This window comes from Pipistrellus kuhlii, unplaced genomic scaffold, assembly GCF_014108245.1.
Source record: "Pipistrellus kuhlii isolate mPipKuh1 unplaced genomic scaffold, mPipKuh1.p scaffold_m20_p_6, whole genome shotgun sequence".
NCBI lineage: Eukaryota > Metazoa > Chordata > Mammalia > Chiroptera > Vespertilionidae > Pipistrellus > Pipistrellus kuhlii.
Genome location: NW_023425562.1, coordinates 40,589,154 through 40,609,488, shown reverse-complemented (window position 1 = coordinate 40,609,488; position 20,335 = coordinate 40,589,154). Strand labels below are relative to the sequence as shown.

At 35.3% G+C, this 20,335-nt stretch overlaps 1 protein-coding gene across 6 annotated transcripts in view; it reads left to right on the top strand.

The window, feature by feature from the left end:
* The first annotated feature begins 690 nt into the window (after positions 1–690).
* The window catches only part of CCDC102B (coiled-coil domain containing 102B), a 138,285-nt gene continuing 118,640 nt past the window's right edge, over positions 691–20,335 (top strand). For 2 of the 6 annotated variants that reach the window (XM_045574467.1, XM_036418902.2), the window contains exon 1: positions 700–936. In XM_045574467.1, the coding sequence (XP_045430423.1) occupies positions 866–936 (71 nt within the window). In that variant the 5' untranslated portion in view covers positions 700–865. Of the gene's footprint in view, positions 937–20,335 lie in introns of all 6 variants that reach the window. The other 4 variants (XM_045574468.1, XM_045574466.1, XM_045574464.1 and 1 more) reach the window with 4 other exon arrangements.

The window sequence follows — 20,335 nt, the reverse complement described above, 5'->3', positions numbered from 1 at the left end:
GTTGGTGTTAAGTAGAAAGAGATGACATACATCTGATTCAGCTGAGAATAATCCTCCAAATTAAGAAGGAAAGAAAAATAAAATAATTTTTTAAAGACAGTAACTCCCTAACTTTCCAATACTGCTTTCCTGCTCCTTATTTGGAATGAGGATAGTGATTGTGTTTATTCCGCTCTCTTTTTCTTTGGACATTCTGTGCTGTTAGTTTCACCTAGAGAAGCTTCCTTTTCTGTTGCCTCCTGTCATTCTATCAGAACACTTCCCTGCAGCTGAGTCAAATCACTGGAAGTCAGTCTTTCTTCCCCAGGGAAAGGGGTCAGAGAGCTCTTTTTGGGGGTCCTGCCAGCATGACTGAAATAAAAACTTTTGACAGAACAGTTTTTGCATCATGATTTGTATCCTCAAATATTTTATTACACATTTGTTTTCTTTTTTGGAGGGGCACAATCTAATAAAAATCAGATCGGACTACTGACATTTCCTTTTCTTTCTGTTATCTTAGCAGATAGACACCTTCTTTGGTCAGTTAATTTTATTTTTTTCTATTACTTTACAAGTTATGAGTACTGTTTTAGACAGTAAACCAACTTACAGATGAAGGGGCGGGTGTTTTCTCCCTTCTGTACTCACAGGATATAGTTTCAAATGGGCTGTATGCAAGGCGTTGGAAAACCATCCTCAGTCAGGGAACACTGAAATGATTTCATTTTGGTTAGCTCACTGTGATCCACAGAGGGTGTTGTGGTATTGGTTTTGATAAAACTTCACAACCAATGGGAATCTTTTTCGAGTTAGTGTGGAGTGGCCTTAAGGCTGGAAATAATCCTGTTGGCCAGGACCCCAGAGCCATACAGATGAGAAAGGGATGCAGGAAATTCTGTTGTTTACACGTGTCTGTAACACTGAGCCGCTAAAGCAGCCCAGCAAGCCCAGAGGGTAAGATGCTTAATAACCTTGTGGTTTTCTATTTAATTTTTATATTTTCCTGCTGGGGCAGAGCGTGTGTTGTTCTCGGAGCAAAGGGAAAGACAGTTGCTTGTAAGATGCAGAATAAAACTACTGTAGATTTGAGAAATAGAGGGTCTTGAAGTTTCTGCTTAAAGTGGACTTGATTTCTTCCCTCCTCTTCCATTTTCCCACTGTTGGTATTATTTATCCCGACATCTTGTCATACATTTCCTGTCTAAAAAATAACTGTATACTAAACAAAACTCAGGTAGAGTTTCAACTCTAAATTTAGACTGCAACAGGACGTGCTGATATTAAAACCCTGTTTTGTAGTTCCCAGTGGATATGAATTAGTCATTGTGTTTGAAATAATCTATATTCTTAGAGGGGAAAAATAAATTTGTTATGTAAACCTTCATGATTTATGCTTCATGCGCTTAGAGTTCTTTTAATTTTGCCAATCCTCCTGCTGAGCTCCTGTCATTGATAACAGAAAAGAATTCAAACTTAGTACTAATACTGATTTCTTTATGTAAGTTACCTGGCTAGTGTGAAGGAAATAGGGACATAGAATAAAAAAAAATGAAATCCTATACATTATATAAAGGAAATGGATATTTAACTATATAGAAAATAATTACAGAACTGAAGGGAAAAGATCTCTGGAAACCATTGGGAAGTATTTGCCGGTGTTTCTTGCAAAAATAAATTATGGAATGAATGTAGAGTCAGTGAGCCTATTACATAGAAATAGAAGGGATATATTCTTAAACATATAATTAGAAACATGTAACACATGGCATTGAAATACACATGATATCTCTCTTGGTATTCTTATTTACATCAACAACAGTTTTTTTATTTTTCTAAAATCATGTAAATACAATTTTGCTAATATTTTTGTGGGATGGGGTATTGTTATGACTTTGATGAAATGTTTTGCTGTTAACCATTTTATTGTCAAATATCCTCACATATACATGACATGTTTTTGAATTGTGACTTTTATCCATACTTTTACACAAGCATTTGATTAAAGGATAGTTATACTAATATGTGTATGAGTTTTGTGATTTTGAAATTTGATTTAAAATTTCTGTTCATCTATTTGAATGATGTCTAAAATGCTTTATGTAAATTATTTTCCTTTTCAAAATGTCGATAAATAATTTTCTTGTGAAATAACAGATCATGGAATAGTCTCTATTTCCCATTCTTCCTTTGTTTTCATTGGATTCAGTAACTGCTTGGTCACTGGAACAGAGAACTCCTTGGTGCCTCATAATGGGCATGACCTTGACATTTATGAGAGTTTTACTAATTATTAGAGCCACAAATGTGATGATAATAATTATTTAAAGTTGAAAATGATCTTAGGCCACTTCTAGTTGGAGAACTTTTCTATCTCTTATGCTGGTATTACCAGGTGTATTAAAGTCTGCCAGGATGCCACAACCTTCCAAAATCCCCCCTACAGCAAGACTTTAGAGAAACCTTGAACGAAAAATACAGCTTTCTGTGCCAAGTCATGAGAAGTCAGTGGGACTTGGATAATTACTGAAAAGCAAAAAGACTCATTTTGTAAAAGTACTTGGAGCAAAGGATTTGAGGCATGAATTAATATAAAGCAGGGAAGAGGTGGATCATCCACCTCACTGGAGCATGAAAAAGTATAGCTTTGTGAGTAGCAGACTTTGTGCGAAAGGTGGCCGAGTGGACAGAGTTGTAGAGCATCTAAAAATGCAGAGTAGTTTTGCCCTATATACAGTGAGGTAATTGCACATTTCTGGAGATGGAGTCTTTGTTTCCCTTTTCTCCTCCTCCTTCACTATCATCATTATCTTCTTCTTTAATACCACCTGACAACACAGTGGTGTTTAATATATAATTTACATGCATATCTGCAATTTTGAAAGCTGTACAGTAAGATGATCTTCATTCTACATATTATCTTCTTTTTCACAAAGGAGTCTGATGTTCAGAAATGTTAGATGGTTTATTTAAAGCCACAGATAGAGTAAGCGCTGGAGCCAGGATTCCAAGCAATGTCTTTCTGGCTCCAAAGCTATTCCTAATATGCTGCACTGGTATTTTAGGAATGTTAGTCTGGCAGACGTTAATCGGGATGGTTTGGAATGGGAGTCAGAGTAAGAAAGTGCAGGGAGGAGGGAGTGAAAACACAGGCCAAAGATCAGCCCCAACATCTGCAAATCCATCCTAATCACAATTCTCACAGGTGGTCCACTCTCCGTTGGGAGAAGAAAAAAGAAACTGATACTGAAAACAAGCAATTCTTACATGTAAAATTAGCTGATCCCATAATCATCTCTTTATGCTTTTTTATTTTCTTGAATATTGCATTCAAAGGATATCTTGAGACTTCTCAGAGGAAATACCATCACCGATTTTTACCAAATATTAGTTTTTCACAAATGAAATGCATGCGGTGACTGGAAATGACCCTGGGAAACCTTTGGTTTCCTTTGTTTCTTTTTGATGTGTGATATGAATGAATGTTTAGTGGCCACCCCTCCTTAAAATTATGGAAAGGCTCCATTATTATAAAAAAAAATTCAAATTTTATTTCAATGGGTGACGAGTATATGTATGATTTATATTACTAATAGATAATGTGGTATATCTATAGTAAAAAGAATAGCACCTATTTATGAACACTTTTCCCTTAGATACCCAAACCTTAACACATTAATTTACTTTTTCTCTAAATAGAATAAAACTAGTATCTGGAATAGCATTCATTTCCTTTTTTATTGTTTCTTTTTTAGTGTTCTCAATGAAATCACCTTATGTTATAATAATTTATTTTTGTGACTATAGAAATATTGGGCATTTATAAGATATATAAAATGATGTCTACACTGACATTGTAGAAGTGTGTTGTCTACTCTTTTGGAAGCTTACCATCATCTAAGTTTTACTGGAGTAATGTTTTTTTGTCATGCACCCAAATGGATGAGGATGGTGAAAATGTAAAGATTAATCTTCTGAAAGCTATCAGTACTAAATCAGTAAGGATATTTGTCATTTTAAATACTTTGATCACTGACCTCCTGACATTTTACTTTGATTAAACAGGTCTAGGCTTTATTCTAAGATTGTATTTCATAGAGGGCCTTTTGTGTACCAGTGCCTGTCCTCAGTTTCCTGGCCAATTATAGGTGCTCAGTTGTGATTGATTGTGAGTGTGAGACCTTGTAAAAAGGAAAATTGGATGTTTTAGTGGAGGAAGTCAGCTCATCAAAGAGAAGATGGGTTGTGTTTAAGGTCATTCTGTTGAAGTCATAGCTCTGCAGGTTATGGATTATTAATATTTTATATATTTAAAAAGTATATGAGTGGTTTATATTTAATGATATTTGCTAAGAATTGCTGCTAGGTATAGCAAAGATATGAAGATATTTGATGTTAAACTTCTGAGAGAAGTATTTTTTTTGTGTGTAGCTGAAATAAGAGATATCCTTAATACTCAGTACAAAACATATGACCAGCCCTGGCCAGTGTGGCTCAATTGGTTGGGTGTCATCCCATGTACTGAAATATTGCTGGTTTGATTCCTGGTCAGGGCACATGTCTTGGTTGGGGGCTCAGTCACTGGTTGGGGGAGAACTGGAGGCAGCTAGTCTATGTCTCATTCTCACATTGATGTTTCTCTCTCTCCTTCTCCATACCTTTCCCCAAAAATCAATTTTAAAATCTTAAAAAACAAACAAACACATATGGCATTGCAGAATAAATGGTGTCTTGTTGTAATGTTTGCTTTTAATTTGTAAAATTAAAACTTAAAAAAATAGAAGTGAGGCTTTCAGTCACTGGCCAGTGAGCATGTTTTTAGGCTGCAGTAACCCTTAAAAATGTCAGGTAAGGTAAAGTGGAAATATTTCAATGAAGAAGAGCCTGAGACAAATTTAGACTGTTTTTATGTAGAAATAGTTTTGAGGAGTTTCCCTACAAACTTTCATTTCCTCCTTCAGTGAATTTAGGATTATGAAGGCATATGTTAAAAGTTGAATTTATGATTGTCTCAAAAGATTAAATGGATTTATTATTCAACATTTAGTCATGGATTCCTGTCTTCTCTTTTCTCAGTTTCTGGATAAGATGAAAATATAACTCACAAATGAAGAGTGAGAATTATAATTGTTTGGTTGAATAACACTTGGTGGGAAAGGAGAGGAGAGGGACATATAAAAGTGTCAGTCAATCGTGGAGTTTAATGTTCTGGAAGATTCTCTCTGTAAGCTCTTCCTAATTAGGAGATAGAGTAGTCAGGGATTTTCTAAGTATTCATATATGCTTCTTGAACCTTCTTGTGGGCATAGTCAATGGTGAGACTGAACACGGCTCAAAGCAAGCTCCTTAGGCTCTCTCTCATCACTGATGCTGCCCCAGTTTCTCTATTCTTTTGTTAATGACAAAATTTAACTTATAAAACTTATGATTGTGTGTGTTGAAAACATTGGCTATGGAATTTTGTGGCAATTCCAGCATGTCACAAATGGATTCTAAAGATGTTGATACTATATGAATGTATATCCTATCTTCTAAACTTGTTTTAAGTTTATATTTAGAGAGAAAGAAACATCAATGTGAGAGCAAAATATTGATTGGCTGCCTCCTGCATGCTCCCTATTAGGGATTGAGTCCACAACCTGGGCTTGTGCCCTGACTGGGAATCGAACTGACAAATTTTAGTTGCATAGGATGACACCTACCCAACTTAGCCCCACAAGCCAAAATTTTCTTCTAAGCTTTTGATGTGGGACTAAAATGAATGTGACCTAATGGTGCAGATTGATGGGAGAAATTTAAGTATTTATGGAGTTAAAGCAGGCTTTTCACAGAAAGCCAGGGCCTAAGCCTAGCCATCAGCAAATTTCTGCTTCTAGATCTTACATTAGTATATTCACTTTAGGTGGGCATCATTGTCCACTCTTTGCTCTAAGTTACATTATGGAATAGTTAACGAGAATGGCACATTTCAGAAACCTAGATGTTTTCAGAAATAGTCTCAGAAGTATAAATAATACAAAGACCCTTTCCTAACTTTTCAGTCTCTTGAAACTTCTGATTCTCTTGTGTAATGGATACAAATGTTTTTTTTCTCTCTAATTCTCATCCATTTTCCATGTTGTTTCAAAACATTTGTGGCCAAGTAAGTGTAAATATTTGTCTTTTGTAGATAGAGATATTCACCGTGTGTGTGTGTGTGTGTGTGTGTGTGTGTGTGTGTGTGTGAGAGAGAGAGAGAGAGAGAGAGAGAGAGAGAGAGAGAGAGAGAGAGAGTGTGATTTAAATGTATGGAAGAATCAAGTTCCTGATCACAAGCAAAATGGCAGTTAACCTTGCTGAAAACTTTTTCTAGGGTAATCTTAAAAGTTTATAACCATGTAATTTTTAAAAGTCACTTTCTTTAAAGGAGCCTGAATTACTTAGTAGAAATTGTCATAGTTGCCCTTTTTGGAGAAAAAGAACAGTTCCAAGTCACTATTTCTTGAAGGCTTTTTCCTTCAGCAGTGAATACCTGCTATGTCTCAGACAATTGTCTAGCAATGGAAACAGAGATGTGAACAAAACTAAAAGGCTCTTGCTTTCATGCTTGAAGAAAGAAAAGGCAGGTTAAGAAAAATAGAGAATATGTGTCCTTTTGCTATAATTAGAGAATTCCCCTCTGTCATTTTGAAGGAAGTAAGGAGTCTACCATGAAGAATCTTAGGGGGAAAAGTTAGAGGCAGGAGGAAAAATGCTAAGGTCTCATATGAGGACAGCGTAGTCCCTTCAAGGAATGGCTAGAAGCTGGCAGCTACAAGGAGTGAGCCAGGCCTGCTCTGAAGCTAATCCAACTGCAGTTTTAAGAGAATATATTTCTTAAAAGGTTCCCACACCCCAACTGTATGAATCTCAGATTCAGGAATCCTAGATCCTGGAGGAGAGTTTGGAGAAGTAGCCCATTTCTATGTCTTGAGAACCTCATAGGACTTGGTCATAAATTTTTCTTTTATTCTAAATCTGAAAGTCATTTAAGTGTTTTGATTGTAGGAATGACATAATAAGTTAAGTTTTAAAAGGCTTACTCCGACTATGTTATAAAGAATACATTGAAATAGAGAAAAGGTAGAAGCAGGTAGACCCATTAAAGTACAGTAGTCCAAGCAAAAGATAAGGGAGTTTATTCTGTGGAGAACAGTATGGAGTTGCCTCAAAAAATTTAAAATTGGAACTCTCATTTGACTCAGTCATCCCACTTCTAGAAGTGTATGTTAAGAAACCTGAAACACTCATCAGAAAGAAGATATGTACCACTATGTTCATGGTAAGTGGATGACTGAGTCAAATGAGAGTTCCAATTTTAAATTTTTTGAGGCAACTCCATACTGTTCTCCACAGAATAAACTCCCTTATCTTTTGCTTGAACTACTGTACTTTAATGGGTCTACCTGCTTCTACCTTTTCTCTATTTCAATGTATTCTTTATAACATAGTCGGAGTAAGCCTTTACAATAGCTAAGACTTGGAAAGAGCCTAAGTGCCCATCAGTAGATGAGTAGATAAAAAATTATGGTACTGTACATTTACACAATGGAATACTATACAGTGACAAAAAAGAGAGAACTTTTACTATTTGCAACAGCATGGATGGACCTGGAGAGTATTATGCTGACAAAATAAGCCAGTCAGAGAAAAAATATCACATGATCTCATTCATATGTGGAATCTAATGAATCAAATAAACTAATGATAAAAATTAGACCCAAAGTCATAGAAGTATGAACAGACTTTTGAACCTCAGAGGGAAGGAAGGGGAGGGTGGGTGGGAAGAGATCAACCAATGAATATCTATGCATATATGCATAGCCATGAACACCCACAATGGGGTAATAAGGGGTTGGGGATGGGAGCTGAATGGAAGAGATTAATGGGGTAAAAAGGAGGACCTATGTAATACTTTCAACAATAAATATTAAAATTATAAGGTGAGGTGGTTTAAAGTAGATAATAAAGATGAAGCCTATGAGATTGTGAATGTAGTTCCCCTTTCCCTGACAGAGTTGGCAGCATTATCCAACAACCATGATGTTCAGTGTGAAAGAAAGAGGACTAAAGGATGACCTTTAGGCCTGATTTGAGAAACTGATTTGGAAAAATTAAATAGCCATTTGTTTGTTTTTGTTTGTTTGTTTGTTTGTTTGTTTTTGCAGAGGGAAGACAGTGAGTGGTAGGAGCAGTTTAGATGGGGTTAGGACAGTGTTCAAGAATTTGCTTTCGGACATGTGAAATTTGAGGTGTCAATTAAATACTAAAGTGATGATTAACTTGGCAGTGGGACACGAGTCCAAGCTAAAGGAAGATCTGATTCTGGAGAAATAATCAGCAATCAGGTGGCTTTGAAGGCTAAGGACTGGATATATTCAGAGATGTTACCACTGGGGAACAGAGGCGGTGTGATGAGTCAGGACTGGAGGCAGACCCAGCAAAGCAGAATGAGAAGCAGCAGTCAACAAGGTAGGAAGAGGACCAGGAGAGAAGGAACTCTCAGAAGCCAAATAAATGATTGCTTCTAGGAGGAGGAATAGCCAATTTTGAAAATGCTACTGATTGGTAAAGAAAGACGTTAGATTTAGCAATGTAGAAGTCTTGGATTGTTTTTTGTAGGCATCAATATCAATAGATGGAGTTAAAGAGAGAACAGGATAGGGGAAAGTGACTCAAATATATTTATTATAAAAAATGCCAGAGAAATGGGATGGCCCCAGGTGGGGATTAAGACGATATTTTGAGGTTGAAGGTGTTACATGTAGCATGCCCGTTTGAAGATGGGAATGGGGTAGGAGAGAGGTATACATGATTCAGTAGGAGAGAGAGGACAGTCACATCCATATATTTTGGTGTGACTGCTGCCCTACCACCTCTTCTGCATTATATGGCCATGTGGCAGGTAATGAACATGTCTTGCTCAGTTATATCTGAATGGAAGTGTATATCTGGTGCATATTTCCACTATCAATAGGATGGATTTTTCAAGCAGATGTTTGCAAATAATGTTGTTAGTAACCATCTCAATTAGAAGCATAGATAGGAAGCTTCTGTAGAAATAGCATTATTTCCCCAAAACCCTGAACGTATTTTTAAAAATCAAAACATAGCCCTAGATGATGTGGCTAGAACATTGGACTTTGGACCAAAGGGTTCCTGGTTCGATTCCCCTCAAGTGCATGTACCTTGGTTGAAGGCTCCTTCCCAGCCTGGGCCTTTTGTCTTTCCCTCTCTCTTCCACTTTCCCTAAAAATCTATGGAAAAATATCCTCATGTGAGATTAACAACAACAACAACAACAACAACAACAACAAAAATCAAGACATAGATTAGAAGAAAACTTAAAATATTTTGGATGTTTTAGAGTAGAGCTATTCATTAGTAACATTCATAATTTAGTGTTACATTAAAATGTTTAAAGATAGATGTGAAATTAATTTTAATAATATATTTTTCTTAACACAGTTTATCAAAAACATTATCATATCAATATGAAATTATCAATGAGCAATTTACATTTTCTTTTCCCTTACTTGGCCTAATTTACATTTAGAGTACTCCACACTCAGACTACTCTCATTTCAAGAGCTCAAGAGCTCCATCTGGCCAGTGACTAACATATTGTACAGCATAGACCATAACACTACAAAATATAAACAATTACAAAGTATTCTCATAGCAATGGTAGATGATCTTCAAGGCTGGTTTGCCTTCTTGTTGTGAGTGAAGGCATGTGCCTGAGTAACATCCCAAGGAACAGTTTTACCCAGGTTTTTTGATTTTGACTCAGAGTTGTCTGCAACCAACTACACCATTCTGATGTTGTTATAATGATATAATTATGTTACATTGCTACTGAGAGGCATGAAAAATAGAATGTCTTGTGGAAGTAACTGGTACCAGGATGCTCTCTCCTGGATGTAATGTAAGAAAGCCAAATTAGTTTCAAACCGGCAATGATGAAACCCAATTCTAGGAATCCACACATTTCCTAGTTTGTTTGATTTTTAATAAATTAAATAAAAGATACAGATATGGGAGAGTGTAGAGAAAGAATAAATAAAAAAAGAGTTTTAGAGGAAGATTTAAAATTGTGATTTAGTATAGGGATTACTTAGGAAAAAGTTTTTAAAAATAAAATCTTTATACAGTTGGGAGAGGAAAAAAACAAAACAAAAGCAAATTTTATAAAATGTCTGAGTTGAAGACTCTGCAGTTTTCTTTGCAAGTCTTACATTTTCTATTTTTAGGGACTGGAATGCCAGATCTTTTGAGAAACATAAACATTAGCTATTCACTTCCTGATAGTTTGACATTTTAATCCAATTCCTTTACTTGTCTCTACTAAGGAAATACAACCTTACAAGTAAAACAAACAGAAGAAAACTGGTTACAGATCAATTAGCAATTGTGTTAAGATCTCTGCTTTAATTAAATTGCTTTTCACTTTAGTGTTATTTTCTCTGATGCTAAATGACAACACACAGAGATAACAACACATTTCCTAGTTTGTTTGATTTTTAATATATTAAATGAAAGATACAGATATGGGAGAGTGTAGAGAAAGAAGATTACAAAGATGATTGGAGAAGTCGGGAGACTCTGTGTCTAAACAAATTGCTAATATATTTTGTCTAATATGAGAAAGTGGGGACAGGGAAAAAGTTTCACCAGCATGGATAGTAACTGGCTGTCAAATCAAATCTAACATGTACATTTTAAAATATTTCATGTCTTATTTCTTAAGACACAAAACCTTATAAAAGAAAATTTCCAGGCAAAATCAAGATTGTGGATCTCATTATTATGTGAAACAGCTTAAGTATTGCATAGCCAGCCACCATATTTCTTTTTCAGGGGGAAGTTATTTTTCTCCAAATAATATGTCTGAAAACTGATTGCTTGTTTTATTTTGCACTCAGGTTACAATAATTAGAATGAAATACATATTGATATTATTTTAAACTTAGAAGAATCCATAGAAATATAACAAGGCCAGTAACAGAGATAAGTCATCATTTTGTCTAAACATCAACATTATTTATCAGCTGCTATTCTGATAATTTTTGGTGATATGTATGTATAGATTAATGTATTTCTCTTTATGTTACAAAATCTAAGAATGTTCATTTTTTATATTTTTATTGATTTCAGAGAGGAAGGGAGATAGAAACATCAATGATGAGAATCATTGTTTGGCTGCCTCCTGCATGCCCCCTACTGAGGAGGATGGAGCCCGAAACCCAGGCATGTGCCCTTGGCCAGAATTGAACCTGGGACCCTTTAGTCTGTAGACTGATGCTCTATCCACTGAGCCAAACAGGCTAGGGCTAAGGTGTTCATTTTTTAACAATTCCATTGTTTCTCTTTTGCTGTTTCTACATTATTTTATTTGTTTTCCTGAATATTAAAATGTTCCTTAGCAAGAGAAAGAATTGTTTTAATATACTTATAGAATTTTAAATAAATGTAGTACTAAAAATAAGTATACTTTTAATTATATACAAAATAAATTTTATATATTCCTTTTATATTTATTCTATTACTTTCAGAAAAGTTATGCTGTTCTTATTCAGAGGTTGGTGGCCTTGTGATTTCAAAGTAAATTAATCCCATATTTTAAGAAAAAGCATAATTATGAACCTTGGGTAGATCCATATTCACTAATAATTTTATTTTCTTAACTTCCTCTGCAATTACATTTTTAAAGGCACATGATTCAAGGGCTAAATCTGACCTGCAGTTATTGGAGTATTCAAGGACTTCAGTGAGCTCCTGCAGTATTGCACTTTGAACACGTTGCCATGGCTGGGTGGAGGCTGCTGGTTTCCTGTTTAAAATGTTTTTGAGAACTTTTAGAAAGTTCAGTTCATTCTCAGCCCAGAGTTTTTAAATAAAGGATGAAGAGTTGAACATGTGTAAATATTTATATTTCAGAGATTCATTAGAAATACGTGATCAAACTCCAAATATTGGGTTCATTTGTTTGTGTTGTGGCTTTTGCCATTCTGTTACTTCCAGTTCTTCCAACATGTTCAAAATAAATTGTTTTCATTCTTTTATAACAACATTTTTGTACCATTAAACAACATGAAGACATCTAGGTAATTTCTACAAGTGAATCTTTGGAGGAAAATAATTTAGTATCCATTTGAATTTCTGCATTAGAATTAACTTATAATCAATGTATAAGCTCCACGAGGACAGACCTATTAATATAAATATATTTTTTCATGGTTACACCTCTGACTCAGGTATTAGAGTTTCTGGCACATAGAAGAAATCCATTAAATATTTGTTAGTAAATATGCAAAGTACAAAAGTCAAGGAATGTTTATCTTCATTCTACTTTAGCGACACGAGGAAATTAGCAGACCTTGTGTATATGCATGTATATGTTTTAAATAAAATAAAATAATAATATATTGTTTTACATGCGTTTGTTGGTTTGCATGTCTTCCACTTTGCCTTTATTTTACATGACTTGTTGCAATGATTTTAAACTGGATGAAAATAGAAGTAAGGACAAATGGAAATATATATGGTACTTTAAAAGTGATTAAATTACTATTTTTAAATTAATTAAACAAGGCAGCCATTAGACTGAGGTGGCTCTAATGTTGGCAGCCTATCTAAACAACTCAAAATCTAAGCCTGTAAATGGCTCAAGGTTATGAAATCTGAAACAAGGATAAGCAACCACAAACAGCCAAGTAGGCTTTTAACTACAGCCAATCACTAATTTCCTTGCTTTGCTTCTGCCTTTACTCTATGGAAGTCTTTCTTGAGACCTTGTGGATGGAGTACTCTTAACTACTTCTAATTTGGCACTGCAGATTTGAATTGATTTTTGCTCAAATAAACTCTTAAAAATTTTAATATGCGTCAGTTTATATTTTAACACTATATATGTACCACTATTTGTTTTTGATTATGTGTTTATATAATAATTATTCAGTCAATTTTAGACATACAGGAGAAATGCATGAGAGTGTTCATCTTTGAATGGAGTGAATTGTGTACAGGGGACACTGGTTTAAAAAAAATTCAAAAGCAAAAACCTAATAGGACCAAAAATTTGGAAAGAGAAAGTGAGTAGTGATTTTCAGATGAAGTTGATTATTATCTACTAGGGGCTCAATGCACAAATTCATGCACCTTGAAAGGAACTGTGGGCTATGAGGCTGTGGTAGGCACAGGGGTGGGTCTCGGCCCATCGTCCATGCCTCTCCCCAGCCCCTTTTGCCATGACCCCCAGGCCTCTGTCTACCAGCAGCCCCACTCCTGCCACTGCCACTCCCACGCACTGACAGCACTGGCCTAACTCGCTCCTGCTAATGGCCCGGAGCAATGGGGCCTGGTACCAGCAGTGGATGCAAGTGGGGCTGACACGGTCAGTGTGTGTGAGTGGCAGCTGCTGCTCTGATCACCTCTCAGGAACAGGGGGAGGTGGAGAGGCCCTCAGGAGTGATCAGGGCTGGCAGCTGCCATTCACACCTGCTGATGGTGCCAAGTGATTGGGATCAGCGTTGGACACTGAAAGTGAGTGCAAGCAGTGGCTCTGGCACTGGCTGCAGATATGAGTGGGGCCGGTGTTTGCAGTGGGTGTGAGTCGTGGCTGCTGGCCCTGATCTCGCCTCAGGAGAAGGGGCAGGTATAGAAGCCCTGAGGAGTGATAGAGGCTGGCAGACACCACTCATACCTGCTGGCAGTGCTGAGCAATAGGAGCCAGCACCAGGCACTGGCAGTGGGTGTGAGTGGCGGTTCTGATGCTAGCAGTGGATGAGAGCAGGGCTGGTGCTGGCATCAGATGTGAGCGCCAGGTGGGACTGCGGTGTGCAGGAGCAAATAATTTTCAGCTCCCCCCAATGACAGCATCCCCGCGTTGGTCTGGTGCCCCCACTCACCTGCTCCACCATCCCACTGCAGCCAACACCGCCATGTTCTGCTCACTCCCCCTGGTTGCCAGTGCAAATCATAACAAGTGGTTTTTCAGTTGTTCGGTTGTTTGTTCTGCCATTCAGTCTATTTGCATATTAGTTTTTTATTATATAGGATATCTCTGTATTTTCTTAACCAAGGAAGCTATTTGAAAACTTTATTGGAGAACTTTCATAAATGGACAATCTGTATAAACATACTCAGCAGGTGGTTAAGCCCTGTTCAAATGTAGGTATGCATCACACATATTACTTCTATCTGATTAAAATGAAAATGCAACAACAAAAATAACCTCTGTCTACTATGTTATTAGTAAAAATTCCCCTGAACTGCTTAAATTTAGAAAACAAAATCTCTATTGATAGTGTGTCTTAGTTTGTACTACTTTTGAATGCTTCCTAAAGGCAGGATACTCTGTGTATTTGTAAATTTAGTGATTTCTTTTAGAGAGACATTATTTTGAAAAATTTTCTTAATTAGGAAGATTAAATATATGAGAGCTTCTGTGGAAACTTTCAAGAAAGCAGTGTCCTTGTTGTGCAGATACAAAGCAAACTTTAAGAAAGGGAGTGATTTAGGCAGGCAGGAGGTTTTAAGAGAGAGAGTTTTGAAAGGGATAGCCAAAGTGATTAATTGATTGAAAGAAAGGCTGAGGCATGGTGAGATGGCAGGGATTACAGGTCATGATGGACTTGGGGTTTCATAAGCCATGTCACTGTCATAGGTCAGAAGAGAGCTGAATTAGGATGTCAATGGTGGAACTGGAGGAGATGCATACTAAACTGAGTTTGGATTAATTCACTGAGCATGTTCACCTAAATAGAAAAATGATTCAGTCACCAACTGTGGGTACCATTTAAGATATCCATATTGAAAATAAATGTAAGAGTCTCCTACTGATGTTGATGAGGTCAAACTTCCCTGAGGTCTAAGCATAATTATATTTATAATGTTAGCTCTTAATCTTTATATGATCATTGCTTAATCTTTTTTTGTTGTTGTTGCTGAATTCTCTACTATTGGAAATAAGGGGATTGTAAAAGCTGAAGGTCATAGTTGGATTTACAGGAAGGAAAATCAGTTTCTCATATTTTCAGTATTTTAATGGGAAAATCTATTTTAATAATTTTATTTAAAAATATATTAAAAATCCACATGACATTAGTATGTTAAATTATCTTTGTTCTATCTTAGGAAAAGTGTTAAGTTTAAAAAACTGTATTTCATGATAAAAATTTAAATGTTAACCAAAGCATTTAATTCAGTCGAAATTTTTTCAGATCCTTTGAGGTATATAATCATTTAGAAATTTCAGTTCTTTGTGGTCACTGGATTATGGAAGTTATAAAGCAATAGAAAACAGCTTTCATGTAGGGTTTAATTTAAATTATAGAAAAGTATTTTAAAGAACATAATAACGTATTTGAATTGTTAGGCTCTCTATATGTTTATATTAAATATCTTTAGAACATAAATTATGTATTTCAGATGTTGAGTATTAATTGAGTAGGTTGATGTTTTGACTAAATCAAGAGAAAAAAAGAAAGTGACTACTAAATATTCAGTAATTTTTTATTTTTAGAATATGAAACACAAGTATGTTAATTCAAGCTGGTACTTCTCTAGTTTTTCATGGAAGAAGTATTTCTTCTGAAGAATTAATATGTAGGAGTATTGTAACCCAAAGGAAGTTGAATTATTTTGGTAATTCAAGACTAAAACCTCAACTAGAATGAGAAGCGAGATATTTAGGTGTCCAAGCATAGGAAACTTGGAGATGCTGAAATGGAAAGGGAAGGAAAGGAGAGGAGGCCAGCGGGTAAGACTAGGGGAGATATAACAAGGACTTTGAACTTAATCCTAAGAAATGGTTTTAGAAAAGATAATAAAATTGAAAATATAAAAAATGTACATCTCCAGTTGTCGAGAGCTAAACAGTATCAGAAGGGAGACCAGTTGGAAATTTATTTCAGTAATCTAAGAGTGAGCTGACCCTACTCGGATTAAGGTGGCTGAGATGGAGAAAAGTGAACTCAGATAAAAACTCAGAGAATAAAACGAGCAGGATTTGGTAATTGATTGGATGTAAGGGCTGATGGAGGATGATTAGTAAGGGAAGTCTTAATTTTGCTTACCCAAGCTGAAAGGATGGTGCTGACTTTTAATAATAGGCAAAAAGTGCAGGGAAGCCAGAGTTAATCTCCGATAGGATGAGAAATATGAAGAGCTCTCCCTAAATTCCCACTAGCAGCAAAATTCATGCTTTCCATTACCACATAAATGCATACACATACACAAAGATAGTTTTCATTTCCAGCAAGCCTGAGGAGTCCAAATTAATAACATTAATTTGTTATGGCCCAACGGACACATATAAACATAATTTCATGCATATGCATTTTGGCAATTGTCAACTCTATTTTAATTGAATAGTAACTTTAGTTCCCTCTAGATTCCTTAATTGAGTGTCTTCTACATTCTAATCACTGTGAGGACAAGGATAAATAAGATAAAACTTCTGCCCCCAAGCTCATAGACTAGTGGTAGAAACAAATATATTACAACTATCATGTGTCATAAATCCAGAATAAAGTATTTACCAAAGCCTGGGGCCACCGGAGGAGATGAAGGAGAAACAAACTGATCAGGAAGAAGAGTGTAGATCAATCATTTCTCAAGCTCATTTACCCTTCATTCCCATTACACATGCATATACAAACAGGTGTACACACACACACATTGAACTCATTTTGTTTTCAATGAGTTTCTGCACCCAAAATGAAATCCATTGCACTCTGGGGAAAAAAAAAAAAAAAAAAAAAAAAAAAAAAGACTGCCAGAAAATTGAAGAGAAAAAAAAAAGTTTCTGCATCAACATTTTTATAGGTATATGATCTATGTCTTTTTATCTAGACTGTGTAGCTTTTGTACTATAAGTGTAAGCTCAGAGTTGATGACAAGACTGGAGCAGAATTGAGTGAGTCACTTCTGCAGATACTGTCTCCGAAGTGTGTATCCTCTTTGGACAAGAACCAAGGAAAATCAGTTTGAGTTGTTTACTTCAATTTGTCATTTTATTTTCCCATAGCTTCAGATAATCTGGAAGTTGGAGTGTTTATATTCCTATAGTTTCAACTATTCAAAGAAATAGTTGAGTGCTTTGTTTTATAAATTTTATAAATCCCACTTTCCCTTGAATTTATTTGAGCAGATACTTCACTGTCCAATGGAGGGATAGAAAATAGAATGAATTGTTCTATGAGCTGATTCTTAGGATAACATCCTCTACTTTCACTGAAGATTTGGTACTAGTAATTAGAAATGTGTGCACATTGGTTTTATAATTGTATTTTTTTTTCATAATGTGTATTTTAATTTGAGCCACAAATTCCTGATGTATAGAAAGGAAATTTTATGTAGTAAAAAGAATCATAAAATAGTGGCTACCATTTATTGAATGTCTATATTGTGCCTGGATTATAACTTATGAGGTAGGTGTTATCACTCTGGGTTTATTGTTAAAACCGAGTCTGGGAAAAGTTAACTTTTCTAAGGTCTCACACTTTGGAAGGTAAATCAATTGATAATAAAATTGAAAATATAAAAAATATTTTACCCTCTTCCTGTTTTCTTTTCTCTTTTCGGAGTAACAAAAGAAATTGCAACTTTCTTGGAAGAGCTATTAGCTATTTTAAGACCGGTAATAATGGCTAAAAGCAGAGTAAATAGAAAAAAAAAATCAGCTTGTCTGACATTAATGTATAACAAAATGAGAAAGGAAATGCTTTTGCATTCAAGTTAATTTCTGGAATGATTAACAAGATGTGCTTGCTTGCTCTGTTGTTTTATATTTTCAGAGGGAAAAAAAGCTGTGAGTTGTATTCAAGCCAGAACAATCCCAAGGTAATCAGAGCACTTACTTATTCCTTTGCTGCTTAGGAAAAATAATGTTATTTTCCATTTATTTTACTGGGAGGTGATATCTGCTGTTATAAAACATTACATTGTTTTTCTATTTTTACTTCAGTTTATTATTACTTTTGTGAAATGCTTAATTGACATGATTGCATTTGTCTGAGAATTCTTTTGACTTGTAATGGTGCAAATAATCTGAAAGCATAAAAGATATTTTAATATAGGTTTGTTTTCTGGATTTTATGCAACAGAACTCAGTGGGAGATGTGGGACTTTGAGGTCAGATCTTACATGCTGCCAAAGATTGTTTGAAATTTAAAAGCAGATCTGGCTTTCATAAGCATAATGAACAAGCGGAACTTAACATTTGAATTTAGTCTTCTTCCAAAATATTACTTACTTTCTTTTTCACATTTTCCATTTTAATTTTAGCATTTGAAAACTAATTATCTTGATTCTGTTCTTATGTGTCCCAATTTTTTTTTAATGGAAAAATGTTGGAAGGAGATGGGGGAAATGGTTGGGTTTGTTTTCCCCCTGAAGTCCAATTATCTTTGTTTTTCCAATGCTCATTATTTTGAAGCTTGCTCAGAGATGTTTTTTGGTTATGTCTTTAAATTAAACATTTTTATAAATTCAAGAAAGATAGCTGCATGTTTTCAAGCAAATGATCGTGTGTGTGTGTGTGTGTGTGTGTGTGTGTGTGTGTGTGTGTAGGGGCAAATAGGACAATAGACTACTTTTCCTAAGACTTGTTAAGGGCTTTACATGTCATTTGTTTGCTGAGACTGATGATTTCATTCCCATTAAGAGAGGCATAGTTGATAATGGAATTCTGATAATGTGAGCATAATTGTTTTCTTGAGTACTAATTTCATAAGGAAAGATCTGAAGAATTGAATGTGGGTATTTGGGAAACTAAAATAGGAATCAACAATAGTGAATTATTATGATATATGCAGTTCCCTATATTAAAGAGACATGGTTAAAGGATAAAAAGGAAGCTAAAATTTTATCAAATTTTATTGGAATTAAACACAGTAAATTTACATTTTTGTATTTCATGCCCACTTAAAATCTATATACTAGACCACACTGTTTCCCTACAAATAACTGGGAAACTCAGAGTTCTGCCGAGGGGCTGTCTTTTCATGGGACAGTCCTCCTTTCAAGTAGAGTTGATTGAGCTTCAATTTGCCGAAAACTGTGAGCTGTACTGAGGATGTATAACTACAGTCCACGTTATTCTCCTCCTTGAGTGACTGAAAAGTTCTTAGTCACATGTTAATACTTTGTCCTCAGCCCCCGAGCAGAGGGGCATTCCCCTGTCCTCTGTGACCCCTGCATTCTGTACTTGCATTAGAGCACACGTCACTATCTTGTGATAATATTCTCTCTATCACATCTGATCTTTTGCCTGATCTGGGTGGATGCACCGTTTGTAAGGAATGCACCTAGCGACTGGCTGCTTTCTGATTACCTAAGTGATGGGGTCTCATGCCCATGGCTTCTGGGAAGGGAACAAATGATGGTTAGTTATGGATAATGCTTGCTATTCCATTTGGAAATCTTTTCTACATGCAAGGTAATGAGAGATTTTTTTTTTGAGTTAATTTCCAGGAGTTCCATTGTTTTGTCTCACACCCTATTTGGAAGTGAGCTTTTTAGATGGTGTGATGCAGCCATTAGTTCCATGTGGCTATATGGTTGAGCCAGCAATCTTTGTTGAAAAGGGAAAAAAATAATTCTCCATACTCACCTGTCATAAATCAGGGAGCACAGAGGTGTGGGTCTGTGTTTGGACTCGATTTTCTTCCATTAGTCTGTTGTCTCTCCTTATGCCAGTACTTCATGGTTTTAATTATTATACTTTTATTGTTTTATAGCGCGTTGTGTATTTCCTCTAACATTGTTCTCCTTTAGCATTTTGTTGTTTAGTTTTGAAACTTGCCATTTCCAAATGAAGGCTAGAATCAACCTGTCAATTTCCACAAAATAAACATTCCTAGGTTTTGACTGGAATTACATTGAATCTACAGGTTGAGTTGGGTGAAGTTGTCATCTTTACAATTTTGAGATCTCCAATATATTAACATGCTATTGATATATCACTACATTACTTTAGTTGTTATTTGTTTCTCTCACTAACATTATAATTTATACAACATAAGTTTATCTATCTTCTATAAATCCCTAACTATTTTGATGTATGTGATGCTATTATAACATAATTTTGGGTTTAAAATTTGATAAGTATTTGCTAAGTATTGGTTTCTAGAATACAGAAGTATACCTGATTGTGTATATTGACTTTATACACTTACTAACTTGATTGTTAGTTCTAATAGTCTGTGAAACTATTTGAATTTTTTACTGACAAATCATACTCATAGGAAAATGAGTTTTATTTTTTATTTTTATTTCTTCCTTCCTATTTCTCAGGTATTTTGGGCTCCAGAATTTAAAAACAAATAAAAAC